This window comes from Parasteatoda tepidariorum, chromosome 9 (assembly GCF_982258835.1).
Source record: "Parasteatoda tepidariorum strain Cologne lab strain chromosome 9, Ptep-v5.0, whole genome shotgun sequence".
Lineage (NCBI taxonomy): Eukaryota > Metazoa > Arthropoda > Arachnida > Araneae > Theridiidae > Parasteatoda > Parasteatoda tepidariorum.
In genome coordinates this window covers 21,231,841-21,249,034 of record NC_141763.1, presented here as the reverse complement: position 1 = coordinate 21,249,034, position 17,194 = coordinate 21,231,841, and the positions used below count along the sequence as shown (strand labels likewise).

The 17,194-nt window shown below is 30.7% G+C and overlaps 1 protein-coding gene across 4 annotated transcripts in view; it reads right to left on the bottom strand.

The window, feature by feature from the left end:
• Nucleotides 1-17,194, bottom strand: part of LOC107444312 (Wilms tumor protein 1-interacting protein) — a 48,843-nt gene that overhangs the window by 4,419 nt on the left and 27,230 nt on the right. For all 4 annotated transcript variants that reach the window (XM_043050984.3, XM_043050982.3, XM_043050983.3 and 1 more), the window contains exons 3-6: nt 13,800-13,895; nt 11,469-11,536; nt 8,666-8,713; nt 2,778-2,911 (exon numbers count right to left, since the gene is read on the bottom strand). In XM_043050984.3, the coding sequence (XP_042906918.2) occupies nt 2,778-2,911; nt 8,666-8,713; nt 11,469-11,536; nt 13,800-13,895 (346 nt within the window). The remainder of the gene's footprint in view (nt 1-2,777; nt 2,912-8,665; nt 8,714-11,468; nt 11,537-13,799; nt 13,896-17,194) is intronic.

Sequence of the window (17,194 nt, the reverse complement as noted above, 5' to 3'; positions counted from 1 at the left end):
CCTCTATCCTTGATATTTGTGAATTGAATACAAGAATTCGAATTTTTTTATCCAGAAGCTCTTTTTTTCACTTCGTATTATTCTTATATAGTATCTTCTGTATATTATTTTTCTGATAAAAAATTTTCAATAATAGCAACCGTTTCAAAAATGAGTTGCTAATTTCTTATTAAATAAAAATACAATCATTCCACGTTTTCGTAAAATTTATTATGGGACCATTTGCTTTCGCTTTTACTTGAGCATTGCAAAATCTTCTTAAGGTTTTTTAGGCCTATATATAAATTGCCCATAAATCGAAGTTCTTTATAATTACGAAATGCCAAAAACATCATTTTTTTTTAAATTTTGCCACTACTTAAAAACATTTTTCAGAACCCCGAATGCCAAGATTTCGCAACAAGATACACATTTACAGAGATCTATGTTTCACACAGATGCCAACTGCTCAGCTTTCTGCAAAATATTTTATAACGTGGTGAAATTTGAAACATTGAAATTGCTAGAATTCTTTTAAAATTTGAAAACTCATTAAAATACACGCGAAATGTTAATGAAGACGGTGCGTCACTGTATTTGTGCGTTTGTTATGTGTAGTGCGTTATCTGTGTTTGTTATCTGTAGTGCTAGGCAAAGTCAGTTATGCTCAAATTTATTAAACCAAGATTCAAATATGGACGCATAAATGTTGCTGCCACTGGAAAAGGATTCCTCATAAAGAGATGCAATTTGGCATCTTTGTACTTAAAGTTATTAATTTTTTTTTTTGAAATTGCGAGTAAATTAGAATCTCTTTAAACATCTCAGTTTTGTCTAACACTTTTTAATTTTTTGAAGATCGTGCGAAATGTAAGTCTGACAAAAGACATGTTTGAGCCAAACCTGTTGTTCATTGTCACCAGAACAGACGCTCGTTCCGTTTCTGCACAATAAAAATTGATTAAGAAAGAGTCACGGAACTGTAATATGAAACAATTTCACTCCTTATTTTATTGTGGTTATATGAAACATTTTTAAACAAATATTAAAGTTGATGATGTATTATCGACAAAGTAATCGATTTATAAGAACAGGTCTTAATGGTGTTTTTTAATACACAATTATGCTTGATAATGATGTTAAAACAAACATTATTTAGCGAATGTTAAATGTTGGTGATACATATATGCAAAGTAACCATTTCGTAAGAATAGGTCTTAATATGTTTTTAATACATCCATATGCTTAATAATAATGTTAAAAAACATCATTATTTTATTAACACCTTCATTGCGTCAATGGTTCTCCTTTGCCTCACCCTTTGCTACAGTTGCGAAAAATCCGCAAAGGCACTAAAAATTGTGATGCTGGTGCCATTTTGACGAAACAGTGTAAAAACGAAATACTATGGGCTGAAATGCGCTAAAATGTTGATAACTAAATCGCTAGACACGCTGTATTAATATAGAGAAATGCTGTGTATTGGACGAGATAACTCGTTCCAAGTCCATGACGATTATTCTTAGAAGACGAGTTATCTCGTCCGTCATGATGAAAGAGTTAAGCGAAAGTTAAAAGTGGATAAACATATCTGAAAAACAGCCGACTTGTAATAAAAGGTCTTAATGCTGTTTTTTTAAGAACATCATTATTCTAAATAATGATGTTGAAAAGAAAAACACCATGAAGCAAACATTACAAGTGGACAAAAGATATTACTACGCTTTTTTGCAAAATTTTTTATAACGTGGAAAACAATTAAAAACAAGAGTTTTCAGTATTTTGCCTAATTTTGCAAGCATTTCAAAAGCTTCGCCGCAAGAAGCTACAGCTTGTACTAGAGCACAAACATACGGAGTGCCTTGTATCGATACAGTACCTCCTATCTGAGCTGAATTACAATTACATAATTTTAAGAACCATAAGACTAATTAATATTTAAATCAAAAGTTAAAAATTAATTAACGATTTTAAAATTTTAACATTTGAAATAGTTATTTAAAAATAGGCAACAACTTCACTGGAAATACAAAACTTATAAGGAGTGTATTGATTATAAGGGAAGTATTGATTTATTCTTTTATATTCAGGTAAAAGTTAAAATTAAGACAAGATGAAAGAAATTAAAATTATAGTTTAATACCAATTCCGTATAAAACGCAGGAAAACAAATGAATGCCCATGCATGAATACAGTTGTTGTAGAAGAATATTAAACTTCGTTCGTTCGTTGTAGTGGAACTGGGCGTCTGAGGCCTCACGGCCCTTTTCCCATTCATCTTGAAGTTAAACTTAGAGACATACATGACAAAATTAAAGTTTGGGGAGCAAATGGAGTTCTTGAGAAAAGAAAATGGCACTTTGCCATTATTAGGCACTGACAAAATTATAAGTAATAAAAATGTACATGAAAAAGGTAAAATTAAAGTACAATGGGAAAATAAACAGCAATGAATATTTACAGTTTGGAAATACATACAAAAAGGGGGCAAGAATATTAAACTGAAAAGTGACGTTCGATATAAACTTTTTAAATTTTCACATGTAGTGGTGTGGACAATAATTTTAAATTAAATTTACTCAACATAGAATTACTTATTAAAACATAGAATTCGCAACCACTGAAAGAAATTGTTTCGCAAAGCGTAAAAAAATTGGCAGTTCTGTATCTGCAGAGCAAGCGTTTAGTTAGAAAATAAAAATTTTTAAAGACATTATACCTAATGAAGCTTTTTGAGAAACAGCATTAAATATATACTGAAAGTGCATGCTAAGCTACTGTCTTATAAGAAGTCTTACTTTTTATAATCATCCATGCAAAGAACATTCTTAGAGTCTGGATCGACACTAAAAGGCACACCATCCAGGCACTTTTTACAGGCACTGCATTTGAAACACTCGGGGTGAAATTTGTGTCCTTCTGCTTTCAAAATCTATGCAAACAAAAACACCAATCGTAAATGTTAATTTTAACACCTATATCGTTACAGGCGATACACTTTCGAATCTTGGCGATTAATTATTGATTCTTTTTACTGGTTTTGACCTAGAGCTGATATATATTATTTTTAGTAAGTTATCGGATTATGCATGGATATAAGTCCATCACTTTCGGCCTAACTGTGGGAGGTGTTTTTACACACGAGGCAAATGAGAGTACAGTGCGGCTTTAAGGATAACTTCTCCAGGCTAAAAGTTTGGGGCTGTCTGCTGCTATAGTAACAAGCGAAAGCACATTCCTACTAAAAAAAATGGGGTCTCAATAGAGGAATGAAGGTGTCGATTGGTTTACTCAAGCTGACCTACGCCATAACCACCTAGACCGTCTACGCCATGATCAAGACAAAACTATTCACCCCACACCCCTATTCGAAGTGACTTTTCCTCGTAACCATGGTACACGGCACGACGCGAGACTGTGGTGACTGGAAGAGTTCTCCTGAAGGCCGCACTATACTCTTAATTATGATAATTGTTCTTTGGTAGGGATAAAAATAAATAAGATATTATGACTAATATAAGAACTTCTAGTGATCACACAACTGAAGTAATAAAATAATAAAAACGTCCTATGGATAATCCAAGTATAGAAACTATTGGACATATGTCTAATAATGAGTCACCGTGGTCCAGTAGTTAAGACTCATTTTATGTTACTTCATAAGCGGTGTTGAACAGCCGAGCTATTTTTGGATCTACGACTTTCAATGTTCAATTCAGTAGATTTGTTATTTTGAACTGAACTCAGAAGACAAGGGAACTCCTGGCTCGGACATTGGGACAAAATAACCTTCATTGAAAGCCTTTTGACGGAAGTAACATTTGCGCTACATGGAGAGGAAAACGATTAAAACCTGCCACGTTTACTCAGATGGTAAGGGGATTCTAGCCAATGATTCGTATAAAACTGAGGATATATTTTATGTCAGCAATGTGCCTTATGCAAATTCCAGCGATTAATCATCGCTGGAATTTGAACCTGGACTACTTCATTGGAAGGTGAGAGCTTTATTCCTTGAGCTACCGCGGCTACATAGAGTTGGCCCAAGCAGGTACTAGAATCTCCTATAATTTGTGTTTTTTCTTGCCATTTTGCTTTGAGGTTTTAATCACTTAGTTTAAACAACGCTGTATTTATGTTTGTAAAATTTCATTTCGTTCCATCTCTATATCTAAATGAGTTAATTTTTATGACAATGTAATAAATATTCAAACTTAGGATTTCATTAAATAAACCGGAATTAAGCCTTTATTATGGTTTAGGATCAGTCAGAGACATGAAATACTCTGGTTATAACAACAACATAACAATAAAATAGGGTTATTCATTTATATTTAAGTTTATAAAGTCCTTTTATAACTGAAACAGTGACACGATGCGAAAATATAATAACTGCTTTTATCGTAAATATACTACATAATTTTTTTTTTAAATTTTTAATAAGGACTGCTTAAAACCTGTTTTATACATGGGTCTTATCAATGATGCTTAAGAGGCCTCTTTTCTGGCCATCTTGAAATTTAAGTAAAATTTTTCATTTGTGTTTTCTTGATATTTTTGTTGTACTTAACAAACTTTTGATGATATAGTATTATTAGACAGCAATAATAGACAGACCTTTCAATAAAAGTAGAAAATAAAGGAGTTGCTTTATTAGTTTAGGAAAAATAGTGCTTCATATATTTAGAGCTTTTATGATTTTTTTCTCAATTTTATAGTGAGAAAATGAAGCGATTTGTGGTTTTCAAAAAACAATTTAAAATTACACGTTTATCAGTTTTTATATTTTTTAAACTCTAGTTTTATAACAGTTTAAAATTGCAAAAAAAAATCCTTTAAAAGATCCTAAAAAATTCTTCCTGCATAAAAACATACGTATTTAAAAAAAAATCTAAAAACAGGCAACTGCTTACATTTCAACCATCAATTAAATAGATTGCGCAGAATTGCATTAGCTTAATTTGGTCTGAAAAAATTTATTGAGAATCTAAACTACCCCAAGCCTTAAATCTCAATTTCTGATTGGATAATGACAATTGTATTTTAAATATTTCGAAAGATGGCCGCCTAACAGCGTCCAACATCAGTTTAGTTGTAAAAATTAAATAAAAAGGAATAAACGCACATTTGGAATTTTATTTCTCCGTTTCCACTCCTTTGACAATTGAGTTCGGTCGAAAAGGAAGGACTTTTTAAGAAAAATGCACCAACTACGTGAATAATAAAAATTAGTTAATTCATCAATTACCACTTTATAAAATAATTTTTTTTAATATCATTTAAAAATAAATTTTTGAATGAGTTCCTATATACACTCAATTCTCTCTAAGTGAAGCATTAACATGCAATTAAGTTTGCTCGTGGATGTATCATGAAAAATAGAACCCAAATAATTCCCAGGGATGCAAATTGCAACTGCTCCGCTTTCTGGAACAGTTTTAGTAAAGTTCGTTAAAGAAAGATGGTTACGTTTACTTTTTAATACAATAACCAGCAAATTGTTGCTTTAACGTTGCATTTTATATGATACTTATAATTTTTGATATTAAGTGGTGAAAAATTACTTAAAATGAAAAGTACTAAACTAAAAGTAATTTAAATTTCGCTACCACTAGAAAATACTATTTTACAAAGCAGAGCAAGTTGGCATCTCTGAATTCCTTTAATTCAATTCCTTTGAGTGAACTAGTAGTGGCTATGCTTAGCATTTTCTTCCGCTATAACATATAGTCGCAGTATAATTTCAATTCACAGTGATGAAATTTATACTAATACACAAGCATAGAAAACGAATGCACACACTTTTTTTGGCAACTTTTCTTTCTCTACAGTACAATTGAATTAATACACATTTTGTTTCCAACGAAATGAAATTTTAAAAATCTTTCATTAACCCTTTCGCGCCGACTGTCACAAATACGTGACAGCATAAAACCGTATCAATCAGGTTAAAAATATAAAACTGGTAATCAAAGTATTTCTTTAGCATTTTATATGTGGGCGGAATTATAATTGTTTGATTTATTTAATTCACCATTACTTTGTTCAAAATAAAACTATTTAATTATACTTTGAATTAACATTGATTATATATATATGATTAAACTAACAATAATTAAAGTAAAAGCAAAGTAAATCTATCAAATTAGCAACGACTACATTTAAGTTACCGTTTTTTATTTAATCACAACTTGATTCTGATTTTGTACGAATGCTTTTCTGAATCACCCGTCCCCAAGGGGTTAAGAACATAAACAGTTGTCTATGATCATTTATAAATTCATTTAAATTAATTACATATAGTAATAGGCTAAATTTCTTTAATTGTAATTTATTAAAAATATAAATGCATTTCCTCTGCTACCACTAAGAAAAATATTTTCCGAAAGCACGGAAAATCAGCCGTAGTTATGGGGTATGAGTACGTTTAATTTCTTTAAGACAGAAAAGAACAGAGTGACAACCTTCTGAAATGGATACATATACATCTAGTCCTAGTGGGCTAAATCTAATTTATTAAAATAGAAAACAACTGTTAAATAATAAATTTTACCATTTTTTTACCCTCCAATTGTAAAGATTATTCTAAGTGACTCTGCAATAACCACAGGCCACATATATACAACGACGTTATATATATATATAACGTCGTTGCCGAGTAGAGGGATAAAAACAGGTGTTAGGCAGGGAAAGAGGATACAAAATTTATTTATTAGTTATTAGACAGAGAACGGTTATCAAAGTAGAAACGAAATCGTTGTGCTCCTCAACAGAAGCTAGGGAAAATCTTGCGAAGTAAATCCGTAAAATGTCTCGTTTTAGGGAATAAGGGAAATCATAGTAATTGTAATTGGTTTATTAAATGGGTCACTCGATTCCCACAAAGAGCAAAGGGAAAAATGTCGGACTTATAATTAATGCATACTTGAACCAAAAATAAATTAAGGGACAGGATGCGAAATTAAAAGTGTGAGAAAGCTTTTCGTTTTGAATAAAGAATTAGTTAAAGTATTTATAGAAAAGGAATAACATAAAAAAATTAATTAAAGCTTTTTATGTCTGGAGCATTAAAAGATTAAAACTCGAAAAAATTAATTGAGCTCTTTTAAGAAACAGTAACATAATGTGTCACGTGAAATATTTAATTCAGCACTACTGCTTGACTTACAAATAATCTAAGCATATTTTATAATTAGTTTATTTTTTACAGTAAATTATATCAATATATGAGTTACTTAAGTAAAAAAAAAGTTTATCCCTTCTATGCACATCAGCTTATTTCTCAAATCCAGATAATCATTACAATTAACAAAATCGTTACAATTAACAAAATGTTCCAGTAAAAAACTAAATTAATTGTTTATTTTAAACAAATTGTTTTAAGCTTATTTGAAAAAAAAAATCGACATAAGAGAAAAATTATCAATGAGATGCAATTACGCGAGTTGGTAAGCTAGAGAGAGCATTGGATAAAAACTCCTAATTCCACCCCCCCCCCCAAAAAAAAAAAAATAAATAGAAAACTAAATGAAAAATAATTTGTTAAAAAAATGAATGTCATTGAAGACGTGTGAGTCATGTCAAGAATTATGATTGCCAAGTTGTGACGAAACATTGAAATTAAGCCCTACAGGAAAGAACTACTGAAAAAGAATTCTGATTAGTATGCTTGAATCGTACGTGAAATAAACAAGGATAAAAATATTTCAGCTTATCTCTTGTAAACCGGAATCAACTCTTTTTTTTTAAAAAATTATAATTCACGTGATTCGTTCAGTAACAATTTATGACAGAAACGTGTTCATAGGATTTCTTCGTTACAATTTAATGAAATTTCACTGTTACTTTGAAAAGCTAAAAAAAAAAAAAAGAAAAGGAAAAAATATATTAAAATATCTCATTTTAAATTACTACAGAATTAAAATCTATAATTTTTTTTTTAACCAAACTAACTAAACATTAATATACTTTAATTTTTTATGTTTCAAACAATAGTTAAGTTTTAGATTTCATGCAAATTTTTTTAAATCTAAATTTTATGAATTAAAGAATTTTAGGAGGTACTTTTTGCTTGAGAAAAATACTTTTTCGACAGTTAAAAATCTGAGAACTGTTTTAGTATAGTAAAAAAAAAAAGATTTTTTTTTAAATATGCATTTTTTTTTAATGCAGTTAAAGACAGCTTCTTTAATACAGTTACAGTTTTCTTTAATACAGTTAAAGAAAAATTAAATACTGCCAAAGAAACTTTTATTCTTTGCAAAATGTTACTGTCAGTAAAATGTTTATTAAAAATAATAGGAAAATTATAATATTTACTTTTTGTTTATTTAAATTTTACGCATATACATAATTACATAGTTTTATACATATATGTCAAATACATTCACAGCTAATGTATCTTAATGTTTAATTGTTAGCTTAATTTTTAGAAAATTTTCCCACTAAAACCATTTTACTATCCCTTTACAATCACATTTAACTAACACTACTACCACTTTTTTAATCACTTTACTACTAAACTTTTTATAATTATAAATAAAAGCGAAATAAAAAGCACAATCAAAATGTATGATTAATTTAATATTTTAAAGTATAAATATAAATTTCTAAAATAGTTTTAGAATTTCGAAAATTGTATAACCGACTAAAAAAAAATTTCGATATGAAATGAGACTGTACTCACCTTTTCTAATATTGGCCGATTACAGGAAGCGCATTTGTCCAATTTATTCTGAAAATTATAAAATTCCTCTTTAATAAAATTAGAAAATTATAATATAAGAAATATATCATCAGAATAGATATTTTTTTAGTAAAAACATACTACATAATGGTATAGGATACTAAATAAAGTGAGGTTAGATACAATTTATTATTATAATTAATTTAGATAGTAAATCGTTCCTATGTAGTAAAAGTTACTTGTCATTAATATAATCAAATTAGGCTGAATTCAGACCAACTTAAAGTTCAAAAAATTTGCTGGGAATGAATTCTTATGCCAATATATAGGCATTACATATTTCCTAACTTTTCAAATTAATTAAATTCTTGAAAATATATTTAGTTCTTCTAGTTCTGAATAAAGGAAATTAACTAAATACTTCTGACCGGTCGTATTTTGGCAGATGAACCAAACAGCCATCACCGGTAAATTATTAACCCTTTTGCGCCGACTGTCACAAATACGTGACAGCATAAAACCGTATCAATCAGGGTAAAAATATAAAACTGGTAATCAAAGTAATTCTTTAGCAGTTTATTTGTGGGCGGAGTTATAATTGTTTGATTTATTTAATTCACCAATACTTTGTTCGAAATAAATAAACTAACAATAATTAAAGCAAAAACAAAGTAAGTCTGTCAAATTAGAAACGACTACATTTAAGTTCCAGTTTTTTATTTAATTACAACTTGATTCTGATTTTGTACGAATGCTTTTCTGAATCATCCGTCCCCAAAGGGTTAAAAAATAAAAGATTCGTCCTCTTATGTTTTCTGTATAAATATTGAACACGCTTTAATTTTTTAGATTTTTGGAAAATAATTTTAGATGCTGATATATTATTTTTGCAAATTTTTGGTTTTATAAGCAAAACTTTACTTCACTAAGGTTTAAACCCCAATATATTTTAAAACGCATACAAAATAAATGTTTTGAATATAAAATGAAATTATGAGAGAAGACTTAAATTGAGTTTTTATCAAAGGATGAGCAAATTGCTATGCGTTGGAGAGTTTTTAAATGTAGACACAGTTCAAAAAGCGTGTTTAAGAAAATGGATGCAGCTTGAAATCCGTGTTTTCAGAAATGGGCATCTTTAGTTTTCCACCATATTTTAAAAATTTAACGAGCAATAAAGTGCTTTCTTATCTTACTTATTTAAACGTTAAGATTAATCATTACGAAATATTCAGAACTTCAAACGTTAAAGTGAGTTTTGAAACTGTAAATTTCTACAATGTAAATTTATTACTATTTTTATTAATTTATCAAAATAAATTGTAAACCAGCGGTTAAATTGTAAACATGTGGAAACCTTGTAAAAACAACTCTTGTTTTTATGCAGGTGTTTAACAAATGGGTAATGTGACATTAGGCATTTATTTGGATTTATTAGTTTATTATTTTAACCCTTTCGGGCCGACTGTCACAAATACGTGACAGCATAAAACCGCATCAATCAGGTTAAAAATATAAAACTGGTAATCAAAGTATTTCTTTAGCAGTTTATTTGTGGGCGGAGTAATAATTGTTTGATTTATTTAATTCACCAATCCTTCATTCAAAATAAAACTATTTAGTTATACTTTGAATTAACATTGATTATATATATGTTTAAACTAACAATAATTAAATTAAAAGCAAAGTGAGTCTGTCAAATTAGCAACGACTACATTTAAGTTACCGTTTTTTATTTAATTACAACTTGATTCTGATTTTGTACGAATGCTTTTCTGAATCACCCGTCCCCAAAGGGTTAAAAAAGAACAATATTCATAACAGAAGTTTGAAAAACGGAATAAAATGTGCTATGACCATTTTCTTTAACACGCATTCTGAGTTTTGCTTGTTATTTTGAACTATGCCCCTTTTCGTAAACACGCAATTTGAGCTGTGTCCATTTTTTACAGAAAGCATCTGAAGTTGTGTCTATTTTCATAAACACGCATTTTGATGCAAATTTTTTAAAATACGCATTTGGAATTGTTTACATTTTCGTAAACACGCATTTTGAGCTGCGTCCATTCTCTTAAACACGCTTTTTAAGCTGTATCCAAACTCAAAATCTCATTAGCGTATGGTTTTGTATTATTTGACTTGCATTGTATTATTTGCATTGTATTATTTGCTCTCCGACTCAGTGTTGCCTGTCAGCCAACACTTATTCCAAAAATATTGCAAACCACAGAAAATTGAAAACATTTTGTTTCATCGTATATTAACAACCATCACTTATCATCAATTCAACCTCACTAAAAACGTATTGGAACTATAAAATTCTGCACTCTTTAATTTCTTCGAAAACTTGCAAATTTTGCATTGAATTAGTTTTAAGTTCCTTCACGTATTGGAACTATAAAATTCTGCACTCTCTAATTTCTTCGAAAACTTGCAAATTTTGCATTGAATTAGTTTTAAGTTCCTTCACGTATTGGAACTATAAAATTCTGCACTCTTTAATTTCTTCGAAAACTTGCAAATTTTGCATAGAATTAGTTTTAAGTTCCTTCACCATGATGATCTTCAATTCTCCGTCATCATCACCCTCAACCGAACTCTCCCTCACAGCACAGAGCATAAAAGCGAAGAGCCTCTTCATCCAACCCAAGAACAACCATCATTTTTTAAAGAATATAGATTTCCAAGAATATATGTTTATTGAGAATAATCGATCTGCGGTCGCACTAGCTATAATGTACCTCTTTTACATTTTTACACTAATATATAGCAGTTTAACGTTATAAATAAGAATAAAACATACCAGATAGTCTTCCTCACAATAGGGTTTCCCAGTCATTGTATAATAAGGCTTGCCATACAATTCTTTACCTGCAAACGAAATTGTGTTTGTCAGAGACAACTTGAACTTAAAAATGTCTTTAGTATTTAAAGGTCACAAAATTTCATTAGCACATTGTTTTGCAGCACTATATTTACAGCAGTTGTCCAAGGACTCTATGAAGGAGTTTATCTGTAGCCGTAGACAGGTCCTTTGAAGCAAATCATATCTAGTCGAATTAACGCGTTGCATGCAAGAAAATTTCTCAAAAATATAACTAGGTTCTTACAGATTGAAATGGTTGAAGAAGTGGTTGGCAAGATTTTATCAATTGAATTGAGACACTTGCCGTATCGTGCGATCAACTTTTGTATCCCTCTGTCGTAGATCGCTGCCGCCTGTGAATGGAACCAGCGTGTGACAGACGTCTACTGTTACTGTGACCGTTACTGTGCAACACTGCGGAAATTGTGAGAACAAGAATAGTGGAATGTTTACTGCAGGTGTTGAGCTCCTCCATGACAAAGCTTGTTCACATACGGCATGGCGCACAGCAGCTGTTTTGACGGAATTTGGTCAGGAGTTGTTTGATCATCCACCCTACATCCCTGATATTGCTCCCAGCGATTTTCACGTTTTCTTGCACCTCAAGAAATTGCTGTCCTCCGGTGGGCGTTTTGGCAACGACGAAGAGCTGAAGACGTCTGTCGCACGTTGGTACCATTCACAGGCGGGCAGAGTTCTACGACAGAGGGATACAAAAGTTCCACGCTACGACAAGTGTCTCAATTTTGGTGGTGGCTATGTTGAAAAATAGCTGAAACATTGCTGTACTTGTTGCCAATAAATATGTTTCTGAAAGTGTGAGTTCTTTTCTTTTATAAATTAGGGAAACTTACTTTCTGGATGCGCCTCGTATTTAAAAAGAATCTCCAAAATGTGCAATAGACGTATTAAGTTTTAACTCATACATGCCACAGAAGACTAAAAATGTAAAAAGTGGTGGAAACTCAATTCATTTTATCCATTTAATATCACTTTAATTAGTCAATTTTAACTACCACTAGAACTTACATTTTAAATTAATCATATTTAACACGGATAAAATATCAAGTTCATTAGTAATCGTTATCATCATCAACTGTTCCCGCCCTTGTAACATACTCCCTTTATGTTTCAATAAACGGGTGAGCCTAAAAAAAATGTGTAAACCCTTTTCGGATGCATAGGAAAATTGACCTCCAGGGAAATATGAATTCTAGAGATATCCATGACTTTCCACAGGGCGATAGGATCTCGGAACTAATCCCCCCAATTGTTTTTTTTTTTTTATCATCTTTTAGATCTTCTTCAAGTTCTCCCAAAGTTTACTCAGAATTTTTATTCACTTCATGTAAAATATTTCCACCTTAAGAAATCTAATCCTATCAGGTACAACAAGTTTTCTACTGGGGATAAACACAATTGTGTAGGTGCCCCACAAAATTAATATAGTTCCAGTTCCATTAGTAATCCAAAGATGCCAACATGTTCCGGACAGCGAATAAATATTTTCAGGTGGTAGTTTATTAACTGTGATTCTTGGTTTAATGAATTCAATTTATTAGATTTTAATCTACCGCTAATTCTAAATAATTCGTAGGTTTATAAAATTCACCACTTTATAATAGTTATGTCATGCTAAACCTTTTAAAAAGCAAGCAAAATTAGTCAAATATTTGCAAAATTTAGTTTGTAGCTATGTACCGTTTTTTAAATTATTTTGGCACGTCCGGAGTAGTTGGCATTTATGGTCATCGAAAAAAAAATATGCCATAAAAATATTAACTTTATTTTCCCGTAGTAAAATTGTTAAATTTATTGGTCACCATATTTTGCATTTTCAGTCACTCGTGGCAACCTTGTAACTTTTTCAGTAAGAGCAGAAATTAGAAATATCAAATTTTTTATGTGTTTTTAATTATCTGAAATGTCCTCTAATAAGTTTTCGAATTAACCTTTGTTGTACTCTAATAAGGTTAAATTTCCTCTATTGTTCTCTAATAAGTTTTCCAAAAGCTCAATCACAAAACAAAGAAATCTTAAGTAGGCATTCATTTAAATTACTAAAAAGTTTCAAAAACGTGTCACTGACTGAGACATTTAAATCCAAACATTTTCAATAAGATCAAAAATTAGAATTTTTTTTAAAAATATTTTTGTTTTCATAAAATGTCTCCATATGTGGGGCATATATTTTGAAAAAAGTTTAAAAACTGTGTCGATGACCTTCTTAATGTCAAGAAATCTAATATTATAACGGATAATACCTACAACAGAGGGAACAGACAAAGCATCTCTGGTGGTAGTTTAGTTTTTCAGCTGTGCAGCCCTTTTCAGAAATCACACCCAAACATTTTGCACATGTACCTGTAATTAAATATAGAAAAAATCATTTGCCATTACTGAGGATGCTTACAAATTGTAGTACAATATAACAAACTTAAAACAAACATGTCATTTTTACGAAATCAAAGTAAACACTTAGGGAAATATAATGATAAGCCACTCATTTAAATTGCGCAGGAAACTGTTTCTGAGAGTGTTTTCGGGGATAAACAAAATTTTCTTGTAGGAAGTAAGATATTTCTGATAAAATTCCAAAAATATCGGTGTTGCTCGGTGATGATTCAAGGTTGCGTGATTTTCCTACTCTCCACACTTTTACCCTCCCCTTTACCATAGTTTTGGCAAGTCTTGCTCTTTCCCCCAAGCAAATATGTTAAATTTCTACTCGGTAATGAGTCAACTGTTTAATTCCGGTAATAAAATGAAATAAAATATTTATGCGATTAACCATCACCTCCTACATCAAGAAGTCTCCACACGGTCTTATATAAGTATTCCGCGCAGACTGTTTAAAAAGTGAACCAGTTGTGCGCATGAACCCAAAACCTTTTTTAAAAGTAATTGAGAGAAATTTATTTTATATATTTGAGAATTGAATTTGTAGTGGTTGAGAAGTGAATAAGGCAAACCAATAATATTCATAAATAAAATAATGTTTTAGTCTTATATTTGCTATCACTTTCTTATTTTAACTACATTCTTTATTAAATGACTCGTTCGTTAATTTGATATCCTTTCCCTGGGGCTATGTGGCTACTGTGCACCTGTGAAGCTCGGGGTAATACCTCGAAGGGAGGCGAGGCAGTCTGCCACAAAACCTCTTCTCTCAAACTTGTTTGTTCAATCTCACTACTTCATTTTAATTTTCTCTCAGTAAAAGATACTGAACCCCAACTTTCACCTTTCAGTTGCGCTTCGGCGATTTATTATTTATTTCCACTCAGATGAATTAGTTGGAGCCCCAAGCGGGGCTGATGCTAAGATAACCAACACATATGAGATGAGTAATTTGATATCCTTCATAGTGTTCTGATCAAACTACCTATAAAAAACCGTGTGGAGGCTTCCGGTTATAAGAGGCGTTGGATTAACCCACTAAGATATCGGGTGATAGAAAAATGTGGTTTATCACCACATTGCTCCAAACTTTTTAAAATAAAAATTGCTTATTCATTTTAATTTATTAATTAATTCATTTTTGTCCATTCAATTATATATATTTTATTTATTATTATAATTTGAAAGATGTGCAAGGTTTGCTAATTTTGTCAGTAGCAGTTAAAATTAAGAAATCATGTGGTAATGTATGTTTAAAATAACTTTTATAATAAATGCAGCTATAATTTTATACATAACTTTAGCTTTTTTAGTAGAAAATGTATGTAGCATGATAGTGTAACAGTGGATAATGTTTTGCTCTATTCTTGCTTTCCATGCAGATTTCATTTATGGCTGAGATTTATAACATGAACAGTAGATACTAATTTACAAAATAAAAGTGTATCAATTGCTATTTTAATTATGTCTAGTGTTTATGAATTTAAAACCTGTTTTGTGTTGTGTAAGTATCCAACGAATTTCTCATATAATAAACCTATTATTGGGACTTGGCGGCTTCGTTAACCCGTTTTGTCCCGAGTTTATGTATTGAAATTTTACAAAAAGTGGTTTTATGGAGAAAGTGGTATAAGATATTTCCGAAATTAATTGTTTTTTCTGCTGTTAGGGCATTCAAAAAGTCTTTGATAGATCTAAAAGTACTAGTCCTAGTGTTTAGATTTTACTGCCCCTATCCCATTCATCTGGAATTTTTGAACAGTTTTGGTTGAGCAATGAGGTAAGCAGGCAATGGAGTTGCTTTTATGAATGTTTCAAGCTCTTTGCTTGAATAACTAAAAAGGAATCAAAAATAAATTGAGCAGCTTGCTCTAAACTGTGTTTGTTTGATTTTGGAGTTGTTCAGAATTGTATCAGCATGAGTAAACGTTATTTTCAGAAAGGTTGATGAAATTATTTGTTTTGATAGTTATGATATGAGGCGTCGGAGGTGAAATGTGCAGCTATTGGTCTGTAGTTTTTATCTTTGATATAATTTTCAAATTTAAAGATTTCATTAAAATTTGCTGCTTTACATTCTATGGCTTTATCGAAAAAATCTGCGTTTAGCTTGTATATATGCTGTGATAGAGTTGGTATTTTTAGGTCTGCATGTATATTGGTATTCCGGATGAACCATCTTGCACAGGTTATTTTTCTAAGGATCTTGTTTTGGCATTGGTTTAATTTCTTCAGTAGATGTTGAGGTATCGTTGGCCAGGCAGGTGAGGCATAGGTAAGTATTGGGCGGATCATTGCTGTATATAGTAGCTTTTTTAGTTTAAGTGACATATTCTGATTATATATTAATGGTTGTATGGCTATTATTGCTGCATTTGCTTTATCTATTGTGCTTTTGATGTGATCATTCCAGGTGAGTTTGCTATTGATTATAAGGCCAAGATAATTTGCTTTTTTAACTATTGGTATTGGTATGTTGAACATTTTTGGTTGAAGTTGTCTAAAAGTACTTGCTCCTTATAATTCTATATCTAATCAGAAGTAACTAAATCATTGTGGTATCTGATAATCTTTTAATTCGCCCAGATAAATGAAAATGCTGAAAAAAGTTTCCCACCACAATGAATGTTTTTGAAAAAAGGAACTGTCCTAAATATATGACGCTGGGCGTTAACCGGTTAAATAGAGGTCCGACTGTAGTAGATGGAAAAAAGTAGCAGCATAAATATGTGTAAAATCTAATATAAATTTCTTTTGCTTGCACCTTAACTCCTTCTGGAATCACATAAGGAATACTCATAATTTTCTAGCAATGCAAAAAGAACCTTTGCATTAGTGCTAAGACAATTTTTAAAAAAATTTTAATTGTAACTTTGACTTTTAAATATCACAGGGACGCAATTCTGCAGGGACAAAATAATTGCATTATGGATGTATTAAAATTACGTTCGAAAGCCTTAAATTTCCATAATGAATTTCAAAATTGAAATAATTGTGTTATCAACCTTTCCTCAGTTGAAAAAGTTTATGAGATGGTTGTGTTAATTATAATTATAGTCGAATAATTTTTGTTTTAAAATTAGTACTAATAGTTATTAATGCAAGCCAAAGCATTATCGTTTCCCCCCCTTATTATTCGATAACAAAATAATTTTAATACCACTTTTTTAGTTTTCCCATAGCTGTCTCCTCTCGGCATCTAAGTTTCGTTTAAACATTCACTTGCTGTGAAATAACTTTCTATTTATAAACAACATTTTTAC